The following is a 20,395-nucleotide window of genomic DNA, read 5'->3' on the forward strand; positions in this document are numbered from 1 at the left end:
GTGTGTGCGGTGGCGTTTGTGTGCTGCTCTGTGGTGTTGAGTTTGGAAATGGAGTCCGTGCCGGACCCTGCTATACTGCGATTGCTGGAGATGGTCCTTATTTAGGTGCTTTGCCTTATTATGGTGCACAGTGTTGTGCGGCCTTGTTATGTCTGGAGCCACTGGACTCTTCCTGGAAGTCCAACCTCAACACACACACACATAAACACACACACACACAACACAGACACTAATGACAGGCCTGAGTCCTCTGCCGAGACCTTTGTCCGACAATGTACAGCGATAGACTTCTAACCACCATGCAATCTGAGTACTAAAAATAGCCCAGACGTGATGTGTATACCAGAAGTGTCCCAAAAAATGATTTTTTATACAAATATTTTAAATATTAAATATTTGTATAATGATGTATATTGCAAATTATTATTAATAATAGTATATTAATTATTTAGTTAAAAAATACATATTAAAAAAATATCATTTAAAAATCTATTTTTTTCTTTGATAGTCTTATGCATGTTTTTATGCCTTTCATGCTTATTTTGTCGTATTTTTAATGATTAAATATTTATGTTTTATTTCAGTATTGTGTATTTGCTATTACAGTACTTTTTAATATTTTGATTTATCTTATATTTTTAATAATTTTTTAGTTTGAGTTTTTGCAATTTTGTTTGTAACTTTTTTTTTTTTTTACAAATATTTATATATAGCTGTAAAAAAATTTTTTATCAGTTTGAGTTTGAGTAATTTCAGTACTTTAAACTTATTTAAATTTGTTGCCAAGGAAACATTTAATTTTTGTTTTTGTTTTTCATATATAAATATACATTTCTGTGTGAACGCTTTGTGGATTGAATCCACGGGTCAGCAAACACGGCTAAACGCAATCAAGTGTCTCACAGAAGTCTCACAGTGTGACAGCCAAACATCTGATAGTCTGGGAAAGTGAGACATCTGTATGTGTGTGTTGGCATAGTTAGGGAGGTGTTTTGTCTAGCCGTGTTGTGTACAGATGCTCATTTCTAATGAGCTGGGTACTGGCCCAGAGTGCAGGTCTCACACTGTGAAACGACTCATTTCACAGTTTCATTTTACACCTCTACCTCCCCAAAACAACACGTGTTCACCACCAATCGAACCGTTTTCCTTTAGGAAGAACCTTGAATTACATGACAGGAACTGTATACCCCAAATCATTTTACATGCGGCGTTGTTGCAAAGAAAGTTCATGCCTAGAATTGTCCAGCTGAAGTTAAATGTGAGATATCACTCTTTTAGCACTGACTTATAAACAACGTAATGCAACATCGTGGACCTTGTAGATCATGTTCAGTCTGACACCTGTACGCTTAAGGTTTCTGTGGTCACTGCCTGGTGAGAAATATGACAACCCGTTTTGAAGACTGCAAGAGATGGAGGGAGAGAGGGAGAGCTGCGCTCTGTTAGTTTTACAGGAAGTTCCTCCCTTCCGGCTGAGGCCTGTAGCTTCGCTCAAGGGGGAGGCCATGTTCAGGTCAGAGAGAGGGTGGAGGAAGGATCGCGCACACACAAACAGAAAACTGGTTTGCTCTTTTGGCGTTCACACTTGCGTGGATACACAAGCTCGTCACACAAGCTTCTAAGAAAACATCTCATTGTCTTAACCTGTCTCACAGTTAAATAGAAACATTCATCAATCAAACCTGTCTGTGGATACCAGGAGAACTTCACAGACATGAGAACAAAACATGGCACGGTAGTCACAACATTTGCGGTTGGACTATTTGCTACATTCTGATTGGATGAGGAGTCTTAACACATTTTTAAGAATTTAAAAGAAATGTAAATAAAACGATTAAGGCGCCATTTGTAAAAAAAAATTGTGTTATGAACTATATTACTTGAATAGTTCAGTTATTTGTTTTGAATATTAATACAAGTATTAATAATGATATTTTATTATTAATTTTTAGACACAACATGAAGCCTAAGAAAAATTTGAATAGTCGAAAAGTATTGCTAAAAACAATTAATATTGATTATTAAGTAATCTTATTAATATTTCTATTACTACTAATTATTATCAATAATATTTTAAAAATCCTATATTCTGTAAAGGTAAATATATTACTTGAATAGTTTGGTTCTTCACTTTGGATATCAATACTAATATTAATATGATAAATTATGAATAATACTATTTTATACACAACAAAAAACCTAATGAATTTGAATATTAGCATCAACATTTATATTTTTATTAGGCTTTGCAAAAATGTCAAAAAAGTATTAAACAAATTCATCTATTATGTTAGTTAATGTTAACCTTATTATTAATATACATTTTAATTATTATAATTAATATTAATATAAAAAAAATATTTCAAAGGCTTCATGTTGGGCATAAAAACGCCCTTTATGTAGTAATTTATTTAAAGGCAATATCACAGAGACCCTAGGAAGATGTTTACATTGCCAGCGACACATCGGGAAGTTTGTGTAAGTTATGTTTGTTTGGAACGCGATTGCTTGTTTAGGAGGGAAATCCTGCAATCTGTGTCACAGGAAACACAGGACTAGACAGGGAGGGGTGGCATTGTGAGGATGCCGAGACAGGAGAGGTGATTTAGCAACTCAGTTAGCTAGTTCAGTAGGCTAATTGTGTGTAATGTAGCAAGAAGTGAATGTTCCGTTCGTGTGGGTGTTTAGCCCTTCGAAACACATTTCCTTTGTCATCCCTCAAGCGAGCAACAAAAAACCTTCGAGCAAAAACCTTACTTTCATTATCACACATGTACAAGGCTGTGTGTGTGTGTGTGTGTGTGTGTGTGTGTGTGTGTGTGTGTGTGTGTGTGTGTGTGTGTGTGTGTGTGTGTGTGTGTGTGTGAGTGTGTGTGTCACCCCGCCCTTCCTCAGACACCTGCAGTTTTAAACCACATTGCAGAAACTTGTCCATCCCGTGTACTCCTGTTTTTAGAGTGTGTGGGTCATATTAAGCACTGAAGGCATATATGCACTGTCTTCCATAATACCAAAGATAGCATGATGAAAGCGGAGTGTGAGATTCCTTAGAAAGACGAAATGGAGATAATGTACTTGTGCATTTTTTCAGAGCTGAGCTCACATCTAAGTACGTCTCTCGCATGCTGCTGCGTCCTTCTTCCTATCAAGAGGTGTGATTTCCTGTCTGCATGTCTCACAGTGCTTTGGATGTCTGTCTGTAGCGTGCTTTCTGTCATATTTAACACAAACACGCACACAAGCTAAAATTCTGCATGGGTTGGTGCCATTTTCGTACCCTTAAACGCATTGTTTGATATGAGAATGGAAGCTAGGGGACAGTTTAAAAGGGCGGGGGGCATTGAGACGAGGTCCCTTTGCCGCCTATCAGATAAAGGAAAGAGGAAGCAACGACTGTGAAAACGACAGACTGATAGACGGAGACTCTGAAATAAAAATAAGTCCGGAAATAGAAGCAATACTGGCCCTGTCTCAAATGCTGTCCTCTTCATGTCCAAACTTTAGTGAGGTTGTGGTCCGCTATTAAATTTGAATCTTGGCTTCTCTTTTTGACGTTCGAGAGCGGTTTGCCCTGCAGGCCGTCTAATCAAGCCCAGAGAGAGAGAGAATGATCTGAGTGAAGTGACCCAACAGGCTGTCCAGTCAGTGTCAGAGTGCTGGTGTGGGCTGATGTGCTTTAGAGAAGACAGGCTAAAGAACAGCCAGAAGGATGTTGTTTATAGGTCATTTCCTCTCTCCTGCAGTGTGGCCGGACTGTGGTCATCTGACTGTCTGCAGAATACTGTTAATTCATTCATTACAATAGGGGTTTTGTGGCACAACTGCATGCACCACACACACACACACACACACACACACACACACACACACACACACATAAATAAAAAATTACTTATCCTTTGATAATTGAAAATTGAGTCCAGAGGCTCTTGCCCTTTTCTATCTGGATCTCATTCTCCGTCTTAGTTTTTTCTAGTTTGTAATCACTCTATGTAAGAGATGCACTAGGATCTCTCCGTTTTCCTTTAGCCCAGATTAGGGAAGATCGCCCAGATTTGGTGACTTTATGTCAGAGGTCTGATCCACGAATAAACACAGGCACGTGGCAAGTGACCGCTTTCGGGGTCTAATAATCACGCTCTGCAGCTGGAAATCCACCACGCCCAAGCAGACTGGCCTGCCGAATGAGGTCATACGTGATGCAATCGTTCATGTATGCAAACAGCGCTGGGCCATCAGCACCTTATTTTGCGTGAATGACTCTTTTTACGCAGTAATTGACTCCTCCACTGCGTTTATTCAAAAACACAATATTTCTCATATTTCTGACTGCAGGAAAGGAGACTTTAACATGGCGCTCTCTCAGCGTATGATTGGCTAACTGTGTAAATCCCGCCAGACACAGTGCAACCCAGTTGGAAGAATCTTACCCAGAAGCCCCTGCTGCTGAGGCCAGTTAGGGCACTATAGGCCGGGATGCTGCAGATTGCCAGTTAAGATTCTCTCGCATTCCCACTAGGAGCCCCGCTCGAAAATAGCTCTCACAGGCTCTCGAAGTCCACCAGACAAAGTTGGCGCAGATTTATAGCCGGAGGCTGATACCGCTTGTCCAGTCGCTCTGCATTATTTTAGCATTTAAATGTCTGCGGCTCGTGTTAATAAGCGGGAAATGTGTGGGTGGTGCACACCGCAGGTTTTCTGGAGTAAATGAGAGTGTAGAAAAGGAAGGTCAGTGTATTTTAGGGATTATACTGCAGTCAGTGAGGAATCCAGCGGGAGTGAGGTCATCGCAGAAACATTAGTGACAGAACTAAACAAATACTGCTTTGACGTGTATTCGCACTCGCGTGTTCACGTGGCAACATAAAAGCAGATGGTTATGTCAGTCTATTAAGCATCTGAGCAATACAAAGGACCTTTTTTCCTTCCGGCACACACACATACACAGACAGTCTCGCATAGTGTGAACACTCATACTAAATTTAATGTTTGCCGTTTTAGTCTTTTGATACTTTCCCATTGCACCTGTCTCTTGCAGTTCACAGTTCTGTCTGAGGTGATAGACACCCTCTAGGGCACTCTCGTCTAATGTGGCCGACTGCTTGCATCGATCCTACTATTGCTGTACTGTAGTTTTTCGAGGGCTGTAGGGCATCTGAATGCCTGACTAGGCGATGCAATGCGCACTGAACCGAATGCAGAAACATGAAATGTATCAAATCAGACTGATGATGAGTTCATTTTTCTTTATTGAGCAACACTCATCGTTTCTCTCTCTTTGGCTTTCTTTTTCTCCCTCTCTAGGCGTCTGATCCCATTCCTGCCAAGAAGTCCAAACACGATGACTTTCCAGCACAGTCGCCCTCGGGAGACAAAGACAAGCAACCCGATTGGCTACGATCCCTCTCTGCATCAGCCAATAAGGTTACAAGGCTTTTTTTTTCTTTTTTTTCTGTCAGTGGATACATGTTTAGTTGCATGAGAGTACAGAGTTCAGATAGTTATATATTTATCTATGTATATACGTTGATAATATACCAGCCTGTTTACGAAACTTGGCCATTCCTGAGAAGATTTTTGGAGCCAAGCAACTGTTTTCTTGCCACAGAGAATCAGATTCTTCTGAAACAAGATCTCAACCCAAAATAACTGATGTTCTTTTGTAAAAAATCAATTCTCCTAAAATGAAGAGAGCCTGCAAATAGGCTAGCACAGTTCTCCGATTTCAAGCAGACACAGTGACCTCGGTGTACTTTTGCTGCTGGTCATCCTTCAAGCTTGTTTTATCTGCCTCTCTCACTTTCTCAGTTAAATTTGTGAACACTTGTATGTTCTGTGAACTGTGAACAATTGTATGTAACACAACTGACGTCTGTTACCTTCTCTCTGTCATGCTGCAGGGGCTCAACTGCATCCAGCCCAGACAGAGACCGTCTGCCTTCAGGCCATGGTCTCCGAACATCTCTGTTGGCGATAAGGAGGGAGCCGGCAGACCTGCTAACATGTTACGTGACAGGTAAACAATGACAACAAATATTACATGACACTCTAAAATACTTGATTCCGATTGGTCAATACTCATTGCAGAGTAGAATCATATCAGTTCAGTTGTTTTGGATTGGTTTGTTCAGCAGACGGTTCATGTAAATGAACCAGCTCAACAAAATCATTTCAGTTTTATACAATCATTTATTTGCTGCGAGATCATTTTATTAAAGATGATATAGAGCACAAAAAGATTGTAACAGTAATCTTAAGAAAGGGTGTGTGTATATATATTAACTTGTGGGAAACCAGCATAAAACCAGCATGTTAATCATGCTTGGCTGTGGTTTTTCTAAAGCCGTTCAGCAGAAGATTTGGATCTTCTGCACAGAGGAGAATGATGCAAGCTTGTTGGCTGTTGATTGCTTATGTGATATGTGGTTTTAACTTTACCATCATAACTAGAGAGGGTTTGGGTGAGTCACCATGTCGAGCCTAGATCAGTTTCTCTGAAACCATTCGCAACAGTCGTTGTTCTCTCCCCACCCTTCTTTTGTGGGTTGCAGATATGCTTTTTTTCCTGTCAACCTGCCATTTGGTGTAGATTATTCACTTCTACCCATACTCTTTAAGATGATGTTAGGTAACACCATTGCACAAGCAGTAGTCTGCACTGCTGTTACTACAGTCTGTGAACTGCTTACTCACTCCAAATCCTTTTCCGCAGCTTCTACAACTACAAGAGCCTGGAGAGCGCTGTGGCCCCCAATGTTGCTCTGACGCCCCTCCAGAAAGGAGGACAGGCCTCTCCTTCTGCCCCCAGCAGCTCACACCCACACGGGGCAGAAAGCGAAGGCGCCAGCCGTGGGAGGAAGAGGAGGCTGACGGGTGAGACCCACCCCAGCCCACAACCCTGCCCCTCGGCCACTGCCAGCAAGCCCCTGCCAGCCTCTCAGGAGGAGCGAGACTCGGACGTGGAGGTGGAAGTGGAGAGCCGCGAGGAATGTGAGTATAGTCGCACCCTCACACTGTTGCTCCACCTCATTAAAGGAATGTTCCAGGTTCAAAGCAAGCTATAGTATAAGTAGAAGAGAATGTAATTTCGACTTGTCTTTTGGTTTGTAAAAACAATCTTTTACAGTAATGCAATCCCAATAGAAGTCTATGTGGAAAAATACACACCGTTTAGAAAGTAAAGTCACAATTCTTAACATTATACAATTAGTGTGTGTGTAAGAGTAGTGTGATACAATCACTTACAAACTTTGTCTGTGCAAACAAGTCATTAAATAACTTATAACCCAATAACTTTCACACAGATTCGCCCACCTTGAACAGTTAGGCCAACGCTAACAAGATGGTTTAGACAACTTTATAGACTAACTAAAAATTATTTTTGCAGAGTGCTTTGACAAAAATGTGCTTTTCTGCTTTTAAACACTCAGAAATGCCTTGCTCAAGTTTCTACAAACTGAGGCACTAGTCAAAATACTTTTCTTTCAGATTAATATAAGGATGTCACATTATTTGAATGTATATGAAGAGTGTGTTAGAAAGGCAACTGCGACACCCAATTATGCCGGTGTGTTGTGAAACAAAAGTGCTCGTTTAAATACATTAAGATTTCGTTCACAGTTCATTTGCACACAGTTCATTTTCAGCCAACCTTGAGCGCTCTAGAGAGAGGTGGATTAGAACGGTAACAGCGCTTGTGTGAATGCGGCAGAAAATCAATGAGGGGTCTTTCGTTCCTCATCCTTTATGGCTTATTTCAAAGCATGTCTTGTATATTTGACAGGTGCTTGAAAGAACAATCTTATTGCTGCCGACGTGAATGAATGAAACCCACGTAGTCTGATTCGCCACTCAAAACCTCTTCTCTGTTTTTTTTCTTACCAGTCACCTCATCACTTTCCTCACTCTCCTCCCCATCTTTTACATCCTCGAGCTCTGCGAAAGACTTGAGTTCTCCCTCAGGCCCCGGAGCCACCTTACCAGCAGTTCTGACGCCAGCCAGCGGGCCCCCTGAGGGCCCCCTGGTGCCTGGAGGGGACGGGCACGCCATGACCAACCTGGAGTCAGAGCTGGAGACGCTGAGGCAGGCACTGGACAACGGCCTGGACTCAAAAGAGTCAAAGGAGAAGTTTCTACACGAGATAGTGAAGATGAGGGTAAAACAGGAAGAGAAGCTCGGATCCGCCTTACAGGCCAAACGGAGCCTGCAGCAGGTACACACACACAGACATTATTCATGTAACACAAAAAAAAAAAAATTATAAATCCATTCTTACGTAAATTGTACCATTTGAATTTAATGCAACAATTTATGTAAGAATTGATTTACACAACAGCACACTGGAGATTTCATTTCAGCTTTGGGGACACAAGACATTCATGTGATGTTGAACTTTTAGTATATGAAATTATATATAATTTAAATGTTAAATGTACATCTAATGTAGATGTAATCGTTTATAATTTATTTAATATAATATTGTATTCAACTTGGTGTTCAAGTATGGCTAAAACACACCATGTCCAAAAACAAGACGTCCTCCATGACATGAGAACATCTTGACAAAAACATGACAAAAACATGTCCTCCCTGGTGTGTAAAATACCATGTTGTAAAACCATTCTTGTACATTGTTGCATAAAAATCAATGGGAAAATTGACTTATTAATGGATGTATGATTTACGCAGACACCCATTATGCTCATGTTTCATAAATACGCCCTAATATTTATATATTATATATGTATCATCACATGTTCATTAAAAGAGTGAATAATCATCAGTTTATTCCCATGCCTTCCACAGGAGCTTGAGTTTCTCCGAGTTGCTAAGAAGGAGAAGCTCCGTGAGGCGACTGAGGCCAAGAGGAACCTGCGCAAGGAGATCGAGCGCCTGCGTGCCGAAAGTGAGAGGAAGATGAGAGAGGCCAACGAGTCGCGCATACGGCTGAAGAGAGAGCTGGAGCAGGCCAGACAGCTACGAGTGTGTGACAAGGGCTGTGAGGCTGGCCGTCTGCGAGCCAAGTACTCTGCACAGGTTAGTTCAATCACATCCCTACATACACTGTTTCTAAAACAAACGTTTCAAAATCTGAGCTAGCAAACGAAAGGTCGTGGGTTCAAAGGTGTGATTCAGAACTATTATGCCTTTGAGCAAAACATTAAACCACAGATTCTTCCACGGTGACTGTCCCTGTGCTATAAATGTACTGGAAGTGGCTTTGGATAAACAAGTGTCTGTTTAATGAAGCGTAATCTGAAGTGTGCTTAGATTGATGCAACATGACACCCCACCCACACACACTTTCAAATGAACTCTCAGACTGGGTGTGGCCCTGCAAGTCTGATGAGATACGTTTCATTTCTCAGAAGGAAACGGGTAGCTTCCTGTCAGGGATGTGTGCTTCAGACTAAACAAGAGAGAGACATCACTGAGATGTTTGTCTTGCGTTGTTGGTATATTTGTATGTCGTTGTGCATGCTGCCTTTTTGAAAAAGTAGTAAGCTACACTACAAGCTACCTGCAAAATGTGGCTACATTGATGCTATTTAAATCTAAAACTATCAATAGGAGCTGATATTATTTATTTTTACAATCAGAACACCAATTATCTGGCTCAAAAGCAAGGAGGTTCTCAGTTCAGATGATAACATTAAACCATGACATGTATAAACAAACTAATAAAATTGCTAAAATTGCAAGCAGAAAAACTGGTTAGTTTATAAGAACCATCTGAACTGAACCTACAATGATTAAAATTCGTATTGAAATGAGGCTTATATTGTTAATATTAGTTAAATATTAGATAAAAAACGTTTTAAAAAGCCTGAAATAAAATAAAGTTAGCAGAAGAACTCATTTCTAAAATGAAAATAAAAATCAATTAAAGCTACATAGAAATAGATAGATAAAATTGCAAAAGCACATAAAATTACAACAAACTAAAATAAAAATAATTGAAAATTCAATTATCAATAAATACTATAACAGTAGGCCTATATAATGAATAGCAGTGATTCACAAAAACTAATCTTTCCAATGAGAGAATGCATGTTTTAATAAATTGTGCAATACGATGTGACTAAAGATGTAACTGTAGCAATTTGTGGCCACTTTATTCATCTTTTATCACCTTTATATGCTGTGTTTTCAGATTGAGGATTTGCAAGTAAAGTTGCAGCATGCCGAGGCAGACCGAGAGCAGTTGAGAGCCGATCTGATGCAGGAGCGAGAGGCACGGGAGCACCTGGAGAGAGTGGTCAAGGAGCTACAGGAACAGCTGTGGCCCAAAAGCCCCAGCAAGAACGGCACAGACCCACCACCCCCACCCGCCAAAGACTCCAACAACTAATCCTCTCTTTATCTCTTGACTCCGCCCAATCCACATCAACACCGCCCTGATTGACAGCTCCAACCGCCCAATCATGTCAACTAGTATGCGGGTGAGCCCCGCCCATCTGCCTCTTATCCAGCGCAAAACCGGAGGTTTCCTGGACGTTTTTTGAGGGAATTTAGACATTCTAGAAAATGTTTTACTTTGAGAGCACTAAAAATGCACCTCGCCTCCAACCAGACATAAAAATATAGAAGAAAAAAAAAATGCAAAAGTCCATATGGAAAGGAAGAAGCCAATAGCACAAAAGCTAACTGTGCCTGAAACTGAATACATTTTGAAATGAAGACTTTTCTATGACAAACAAATTGGTGATACAACGACAAATTTTACACAGCGATTTTTACGATGACCTGAACAGCATGCTGTCCACCCCACATTGTTATTGAAGAGACAAGGACTCATCATCTTCATCATCCCATCAGAAATCCCTGTTTCCTCGCTCGTTTTGAGGAAGTATGATGGAAATCACATCATAATAAGCTATTTAAGAGACTTGTTAGTGAGCGTGTGTGAGATAAAAACTTCAGTGACTTATCAGAGCCTCAAATTTACCCCCCTTTTTTTTTTTTTTTTTACATGTACATACATGTCATGCTGGTTAAAAAAAGCCATGGAGACAAATGGTTACACACACTTGTATCTTTAACTATGTTAAAGAGATACTGGTCAGGAGAGCGTTGAAGGGCTTTGGAGAGCTAGAGGTGAAGTTCAACCCTGTTGAAAGGGAGAGATACTTGTATTCAAGTAAGTGTTATGATCAAGCCATGAGCACTTTCTTTTAATGGCAAACAAATGCTCCCCATCACAAGCTGTCGTGTGTCAGCGCGGATCTTGGTGTTGAATTGGAGGTTTGTGGCTCTTGCTCTCCGTGACGGTTTGGGGTTTCTTCTCGTCACACTCGCGTACAGCTTCTCCGTGGGCTGAGGTGCTTACAACTGGCACGGCTCACGATTGTGGGTGGCCATTTTTTTTAGGAATAAACTAAAAGCATAAAAAAAAAAATACAGCTTCTAGGGCAGGAGGTGTCATGTGATCAAGAACCACAAATTGTTCTTTTTAAGTAAATTATAATATGTAAATATGAAAATGTTTCTTTTTTTTCTTTTCGCTTTGTTTTTTAACTTTACAATAATGAATCGCACTTTGTCATTACAAAATACTGTCTAAATGCATTACGCTCCCACACTCTCCCACACATTTATCTCAGAGAGTTTTTAGTATTCCTAAGTATAAAAATGAAATAAACAATTTTGTTAATTATATGCCATTCTAATAAATGCAATGTAATCATGTGTTTAAGACAAACTATTGTAAATAAAACCGCAAGAATTAAAAGAAAAAAGGTTCTACATGCTTGCTTGCCGAAACGTGGATGGCGCACACAGCCGTCCCCTCAATCTGACTTTGATTCAACATTTATCATAGTTATCGATATATGATTATAATCGTTGCTAAAGTGTTACTGTTACTGTCCTGGATTCCTGCAGGTTTTGAACATTTCCGAATCAAATTTAAAGCCGTTCAGAACGAATAGGACAAACAAATTGTCTAGCATTGGTAAAAGGGAGTCAAAATATCAATGCAGGTGCTCCTCTCAGCTGTGAGCAAGAGCGTACTGTGTACAAACAAGACGAGGATGGATGAATGAACGTCATACAAAATCTCACACACTTAGCTGAGATAGATTTTGTTGAAAATACATATATTTTATAAGTGATTTATATACATTGGGTACAATGCAATCAGAATGTATGTTACGTTTTGGCTCTTTTCATTTTGTTGTTGATGTTGTTGTTGTTATAACGGATGTTTTTTTCAGATTGTGTGAATATTTTATTGCTTATGTTCCTTCTTTCAATAGCAAGCTTATGTAATTTCTTTCATATGCATGGAATTTAAAAGAAAAAGATAAAGTCTGCCGTTCATATATTCATTATTGGGCATTAAAACAGTATACGTCATTTTTGATTATGTTATGCAATATAAAGCTATTTTAACTACTTGTTTTAACTACAAAGGAAAACAAAACAAACCCTCTCAATAATAAATTTCAGCTCTTAACAATCTTAAACGCAACATTAACGGCATTACTCATGGGCTAAATACAAACCTAACGTGCATATGCAATGCTGGAGACCCTCAAGTGCCTGTCTTTGGGCCCTTGGGGTTCCAGAAGAGGAACAATTATTGAGCTCGTTTCCACGGTGACCGACTGTAAGGTGCATTGAATTGCTTCAGACAGCGGTCAGATGATGAAAGCGGGCCGTCCCATTTGCACTGTCATTTGGGGGAGCTCTGTGGTGCATATTTTTTTTGCACTCTTTTGCTCACCCCATTTTGCCAGAATGAACTTGACTATCATTGCTTAAGAGCAGCCGCAGCTTATTTGATAGATTTTAATGCCAGTTTGTCAGTATTCCTTTGATGTTTTTTTTTCTTCTTAAAAAAAATCGATGAATAATTAAATAAAAGAAAAATGCATAGCAGAATTTAATGCTCAAATTGCCACTGGTGAAGAATTTAAATCTTATACTAAGACAGCTTTTAAATGTAAGTCAGAATTAATAAACTCTTTTCTTTCTCTGTTTTTAAGGAATAAAAAATATATTTAAGAGGTTACTTTTGCTATAGTTGTAAAAAGAGCCTTTGAAATATGATATGATATGCCCTGACCTGTACATTGCAGGCTAGGGCGGTCTAAAGGAAGCTCAGTGTCTTAACAGTAGCAAGAGGCTGTGCGTTTTTACAGACCAAAAAAATAAATGAAAAAAGTTATTTCAGATGGGGTTGTTTTGTAGTTGTTTTTACACGCAAATTCATATGTGTAGTTTACTTTGTTCGCGGTTTTCTATGAAAAAGGGAGAAATTGATCACAGAGGCTCCTTTTGCTCCCAATATAATATAAAAAATATGGATTTTTTTCTAAAAGAGCCATTTTTGCTAACAAAAAGCTAAAACACAGCAATAACGACATAACATCACTGATAAATGAGCAGGATTAGCCAGTCTGACGATGAAAGTACAAATTCACCAATGTATATAGCCGTTTTCTTTTCATTTTACAAAAACTGTATCATAAATGTATATTGTGTTACTTTTTTTGTTTTTCAGAATGAGAAAAAAACCTTACATAATAGTTGTTATATTTTATGTTGTGTTTTTAAAAACAAAAAGAAAGAAAATGTTTTTAAAACAATTATTTCAAAGGTTGTATTCCCAATGCAAGCATATTCAGTCTGCTTTCCCCCCCCTTTTTTTGTGCTACAAAAAATGATAGCAATGTTCAGTAGAATCTTTATGGTAAATGGCTTTTTTTTTCTTCAGTTATCAATGTTTTGTTACATTCAACTAAATATCAAATACATCAGTTCTGGTTGAATCAGACATTCAGAATCTTGTTTTAACAATCTGTTTTCTTTTTTGTCCCATGCCGATATCATATTAGCCCTTCACTGCTGCTATAACAATATACTATAAACTTTGCAACTCTTGAAATTATTTTTATGTAAGAGATTAATGTATGCTTTCTTCTTCTACTGATGCCACTTATTCACCTGGATCTGGCCAATTTCTCCCTCTTAGATCTCTCCTCTCCCCTCACAAGGACTATAATGTAAGATAGAGAGCTCTACGAGATTAGAGTTGAAAGTAGTTCGGCTTATATACTGCAGTGTCAGGATGTACAGTGTATAGACCCATAATCAAAAATAAAGTTGTTTGTCCAGAAGTCTTTTGTTCTGTTTGTTATTTAATTTCTTCCTTTCGATTTCTTTGAAATAACAACTAACCTTTTAACACTAGAAGTGTCTCTAGACATACCTACACACACACACACACACACACACGTATATCTATATATAATGTAATTAATATTTAGTAATAATTAAATAATTGTTAATATAATTTATTTAACTGTCATAAAAATAATTGCAAAATATAACAGCAAATTCAACAAAATAACATTTCTTAACTGATCTAAAAATATTGAATTTGGTTTATGTAAATTTGCGAATAAAATTTGTCTTGTCAAACCCTATTTTTCTGTAATAAGACTTGGCTAGACGGATGTTTCTTGTTTGGAATGAAAACTGTGCTGTCGGACAGCTGGGAGAAGTGCTCCGTTTTGAACGTGTCATTGAACAGTGATGGCATTATTGAATCAGTGGACCTCGGGGGATGAGCATCAGTCGATTCCATTTGACCCTGTGTGTGACTGGATGTCTGGCCCGGCAGACTCGATTTTGATGAAGACTAAGTGATGTTATGGGTAATGTAGTTTCTTCTATCTCCTGGGAGAATGACTACAAAGATGAAGTTGGATTGATGAATGATGGACAAACTCACACCAAATTTTTTATAAAAAATGTTTCAACTGCTCCTAGAAAAGGCCTTATACTGCCAGTTATTCACCACTCCTACATGTATAAAGCATTTTATTGTGGGAAGCACTGGATTGAATTCTGATAAAGCTGAGATTTGATTCATAGTTGCATTTGTTCTGGTCTGGTCATGGCTGCTCTACAGACTGATGCTTTAATAGCTGTTATTCGGCAGCCCTGTTTAATAATTCAAGCCGGAAAATTCTGGGTCAAAAATCCCAGGTGTTCCCAGGTGGTTCCATCACAAGCACCAGGAATGGATGCAGCGCCCATCAACCAGAAGGCCATCTGTGATTGATCTGAGAGATGGAAATTCTTTAGAAGGATTAAAAGATCATTTCTATTATGCAGTATACATTTTCATATACGTACATCTCTTATTTATTTATTTTTTAAAACCTGTTTGGCTGTTTTTAGGTAAAAACACAATTACGGTAAGTAAAAAGAGGTTTATATAAAAAAAGTTAGTTTGACCAAAATATTTTACAATGAAAAATATAGGTGTTTTTAACTTTATCTAACTGAAATGTTTTTTGAATAGATATGTCCTGTGTTTACAATTTAATGTTATATTCTATTTATGTTCTTTTCTATTTCTATTTATTTATTTTTACTTGATCTTACAAAAGCCAATTTGTTAACGACATCATTCAGGAAGTTACTCAAACTTCTGTAAATATTAGCAATGGATTTGATCAATTCTGTATGCTGATTAGCGGCAAATGTTATGCTGTAACATATATGATATATATATATATTATCAAGCTTATATGTTTATGTTCAGTTATTTCACTTTAATGGCAATGAAAATGACCTATTAATTGTCACTAAAGTGAACTGAAACAATTTCAGATGGCACTTAGAGACTTTTGCATCTGAAGTCTTCATATATAGTTATATAACTGTCAAAACTGCAAATCAGCTTATTAGAATGATTTCTGGAGGATCATGTGACACTAAATTCAAGTCAAGTAACCTTCAGTTATATAGCGCTTTTTACAATATAGATTGTTTCAAATCAGCTTTACAGTGATAATAGGAAATTAAAGTAACAGAGATTGTTCTGGCTTTACAGCAGCTCTAGAATAAAGTTATTGTCCAGCTAAAGTAAGTTTTGATTGATTCACTTCCATTGCAAAGATCAGTTATTAACTTAGGGGCCGCTTAACATGGTTCTAAAAGAAAACCCTAACGCGCTCCGGCCCGCTGATCAAACAGTGCCTGGTGGTTTGAGAACGCAAACCGTGGAATATATATATATATATATATATATATATATTATATATATATATATATTTTTTTTTTATCTCATTAAAAACGCAAACCTGTGAAAACGCGAACGGCGTACACATGCGTATTACGTCTTTAACCTATAGGTATGCACGTTTGAATATATTGGCGTGTAGCTTGTAGCGTTTAGGCGTGTAGTCTTTCTTTACAAATTGACGTCAACAAATTACAAATAAATTTATAATACAGAATTATTTCTCGCTTCCCAAATAGTAGCCATGTGAACAAGAACTATTTTGACAACGTTTTAACTGTCTGGAGGTAAAGGGAAGGACAAGGGAGAGACTAGTTGACACTTCAGGATTGCGTTGTCGTCATGTCTAGGCTCAGGTCCTTCATCAGATCCGAATATGGCCTGGATCCGGCGGACTGCAGTGAACCTCGGGATAAACCAGGTCTAAAGAATGGATCAATGATGCTAAAAATTCAGCATTGCCATCACAGGATCAAATTACAGTTAAACTGATTAAAAAAAGAAATTATTATTTTTTTAATTATAATATTATCTCAAACTTTTTACTGTATTTTGGATTAAACAAATGTAGCTTTGGCGAGCATAAGAGACTTATTTCAAACATATAAATGCACAAACAAGTAATGTTTCCATGTGTATATATTTATATAGAATCTAAAACCTTTTTATGTAATTTATAGTAATTTTCTAATATTTTTTATATATTGATATTGTGTGAATATTCACAGTTGGTGATTCCTCAGGAGTCATTTGTCTTTACTGTTGGATCCCACAGTATGCAGGGTGCGGCCCCTCTGGGCTACGTTTAGGAGCCATTAAACTCCCACTGTGGTTGTGAGTGTATGAACGTGTTAGTTGGGGAGAACCTGCCTGTAGTAGGGTTACAGATACTGCGATACTGTGCGCTTGGAGCTTTCACAGGATAAAGATAGCAAGCCAGTAAGCACTCTAAAAAGATCCCTGGTTTGCAAGCTGGTATTAAATGAAGCTGAGAATGAGAGATGTGTGAAAGTTGAGCTGGATTTCACCACACACACAAGCAAACACGGCCACGATGGTTTCTGAAGTCGAGCGATATACGCAAACAAGTGGAAGCTACTGCAAAGGCAATGTGTTTCTCAAGGTTAAACCTTGGAGTTTAACCTTGGTGAGATTAGTGGCTAGTGTAACAAAAATGGAAAAAGAGAATAATTTAAAATGGTATGTGAGATTATTTATACACAAAATTGTTCAAAGGATGTTTTTGAGAGGAAAAAGGCAAAAGTCACTACTCAGTGAAAATCTTCTACTGCAACTTTTTTTTCAGGTGTTTTTTTGAAAATGAAAATTCAAATGTAATTTTTTTTTAAATAACAAAAAAAAAGCAGAAAGCCGGAAAATAAATCAATCAAATGATATATAACTGATGCAATGTTAATAAACCAAAGTCCTAAAATCTGTTTTGTACCTTTATAATAAACAGAAAACCCTCATAAAGCACAGGTGGTGAATCAAAGTTCATCACAAGTATCTTTTCCACAAGCTGAGGTAAATACTAATTTATAGAATGTCCAGAGATGGACAGTAACAAAGTACATTTACTTGAGTACTGTACTTAAGTAGCCTACACATTTTGAGTATCGGTACTTTACTTGAGTATTATCTTTCCTGGAAACTTTTTCCGTAAACTTCACTACATTTGAAAGACAAGTATCATACTTTTTACTCCACTACATTTCTGTCAAGGTCCTTGAGTAGAAAGTAGTAACGTCAGGCAGGGGATGATTTTGGTTGCAGGGGTTGCCTTTTGGTTGGAAATGAAAGTCGGGTTGACGTCAGAAACCCAACCTCATATTGATGTCAGAACCATGTTGGTTTGATGTCAGAACCCAACGTCCGATTGCCGTCAGAATCCGACTGATGTTGGTTTCTGACGTCAACCCGATTTTCATTTTCAACCACAATACAATGTCTGTCCAACGTATTCTGACATCAACCTGATTTTCATTTTCAACGTTGGGTTTGGTCTCCTAAATGTGAATTTTGTCATTGTTTTGGAGCACACTTTGCTTACAGATAACAGTAAGGCTAACATATTCAAACCAAAAGCCAAAAAACTTAGGGCACTATTTGAGGGAACAGCCATTTGGGTGTCCGAAACCATTGTGGACGTTATTGAGTGCACTTATTCAATCTCTCATTCAATCCCTCTACTGGAACTGTGTTCTAGAAATACATTTGATATTGATATGAGGGTAGCCAGGCATAGATTCAGAGGCATAAGGTACTTGTAAGTATTACATACAACATTGCAACAATAATAAAACAATGCATTGACATTTACTTTTTACTTCTGATACTAAAACGAGTACTTCTGTACTTTTACTTAAGTAAAAATCGGTCTTTACAACTTTTACTATTTGACCAGTATCTGTACTTTCACTCAAGTAAGGAAGTTGTGTACTGTCATACAAAGAATACAAAACACCATCATGTGCATGACACCGAAATAATGCCCTAAACATTAAACAACATATGATGAGACATAAATCCCTGTATGTATGTGTGTGGGTTTTACACTAGAAGCATGTTGATGTTTCATTGTTGTTATTAATAGATACATTAGAGAGTAGACAGGAAATTGTAAGAGGTCTCTAGACATGACACAGGTCAGATTTAAACCTCTTATCTCATCATGTCTGGAGCACATGCACGGCTCTGACAGAATTAGCAGGTTTTTTATTGTTTTTCCCTCTGAAGGGCTGGTGACCCAGTGAGATGGAGCGAGACAGAGAGCCATCAGGTGGAGAGGAATAACAGACCGGCTAAAAGAGCCGATTATGCCAGGCTGGCACTGCGGTGCCCGCTGGTGAGATGGAGATGAAAGAGCCTCCCACCGGCTTCAGAAAGCAAGAGCTGAGCTCACAAGAGGAAGACACAGCAGGAGGGGCTCGTGGGCGTCAGACGGAGTGGGATGGGGGTGGCGTGTCTGTATGTCTGTATTTGTGAATGTGTGTGTGTGTGGGAGCTTCTCTCTTTATTTAACAGGCACTGCAAGCATTTATACTACATATATGACTCAAATTAATGGAATAGTTATTATTTGCTCATCTTCATGTTGATCCAACCCTGTTATTTTTTATGTGGAACACAAAAGGAGAATTTCTCAAGAAAAAAATAATTTTGTTTACTGATAATCTTCCCCTCCAACTGTTAGAACTTCTGTGAGTCATTGAGTCAAATATCTGATCAACTATTCTTTAAATAGTCTGAATGGTTGATAAAGCATTGAATGATTCATTCATGAAAAAGAGCAACTCACTGACCCTGATGATCCCTCAATGATGCTCTGCTCAATGAGGGTCAATGACTCAGACCAGTGTATTGTATTTCAGTCCTTCATAGTAAATCAAACACAAACGCCTTACAACTCACTGTGGTATGTTGACATAAAGTCACAATGAAATCAAAATGGACTATTCTTCTTTTATGGAATATTTCAGCACTGATTATAAATGATTTATCCATGCACAACATTATTTTAATATGCCTTCGAAATCTTTAATTAAAATAACTTCCCCTCCTACTTGAAGCGACATCTCTTCTCTGATGATGTTTTTCAGCGCAAGGGCGGGAAAACCTGTCACTCACGAGATGACAACAGCAAACCACAACCATCCTATCAATTCCTGATGTACAAAATCAAGACCTGCGTTACTTCTTTTTCTTGTTGGAGAAGCCGCTTACTCGAATAGGGAATGTCACAGTAGGGAAGAAATAGGCTACTATCAAAACTTCTGATTCATGCGGCTTTAAAACAGTCTAGAGAAAAGTCACACAGGTTTGAAATGACGTGCTGGTAAATTAAAAAAAAAAGTTTTTGGGTGAAATATAACTTTAAAATAGTTTTTTTTTGCCCAGTCTGCCTTATGTGTCAAACTCATCTCTATCAAATAAATCATAAACCAACACACCAAACCACATTCATGAATATTTCCACAGCTTCAGCGTTAGTTGCATTTCTTTGCTCAGTTTATAATCAGTAATGCATACAAGCTCCTGTGAAGATTCATCCCGCAGATTTGAGAATCCTGTTGTCTGGCGTTCCATGCGTCACATGGGACGTACCACACGCTGCGCTCATCTCTCCTACATCTCTATCTTGCTCTCCACGTGTGGGATGCACAGACTCTGTGAGTTAGAAAAGTGAACGTGGGCTGCACACTCTCGACAGGGAATATGAAGAGCGAGAGACAGAGAGATCAGATGAGAAACACTCCAAAAATGAAAAAGAGGATTAATTGGGAAGGACAAGAATTGAGGGGAGAATCAGTCAGTTCTCTGGAAAAGATGCAGAGACCTATTAAAAATGT

General features: G+C 38.3%; 1 protein-coding gene across 1 annotated transcript in view; it reads left to right on the top strand.

The window, feature by feature from the left end:
* skia (v-ski avian sarcoma viral oncogene homolog a) overlaps window positions 1–14,127 on the top strand; it is a 65,898-nt gene extending 51,771 nt beyond the window's left edge. Inside the window, exons 2-7 of the mRNA XM_079638564.1 lie at window positions 5,308–5,427; window positions 5,904–6,019; window positions 6,716–6,993; window positions 7,888–8,216; window positions 8,810–9,040; window positions 10,158–14,127. Coding sequence (XP_079494690.1) covers window positions 5,308–5,427; window positions 5,904–6,019; window positions 6,716–6,993; window positions 7,888–8,216; window positions 8,810–9,040; window positions 10,158–10,355 — 1,272 coding nt within the window. The 3' untranslated portion in view covers window positions 10,356–14,127. The remainder of the gene's footprint in view (window positions 1–5,307; window positions 5,428–5,903; window positions 6,020–6,715; window positions 6,994–7,887; window positions 8,217–8,809; window positions 9,041–10,157) is intronic.
* The last annotated feature ends 6,268 nt before the right edge of the window (window positions 14,128–20,395 follow it).

The sequence above is a fragment of the Phoxinus phoxinus genome (genome assembly GCF_949152265.1).
Source record: "Phoxinus phoxinus genome assembly, chromosome: 15".
In the NCBI taxonomy this organism is placed as follows: domain Eukaryota; kingdom Metazoa; phylum Chordata; class Actinopteri; order Cypriniformes; family Leuciscidae; genus Phoxinus; species Phoxinus phoxinus.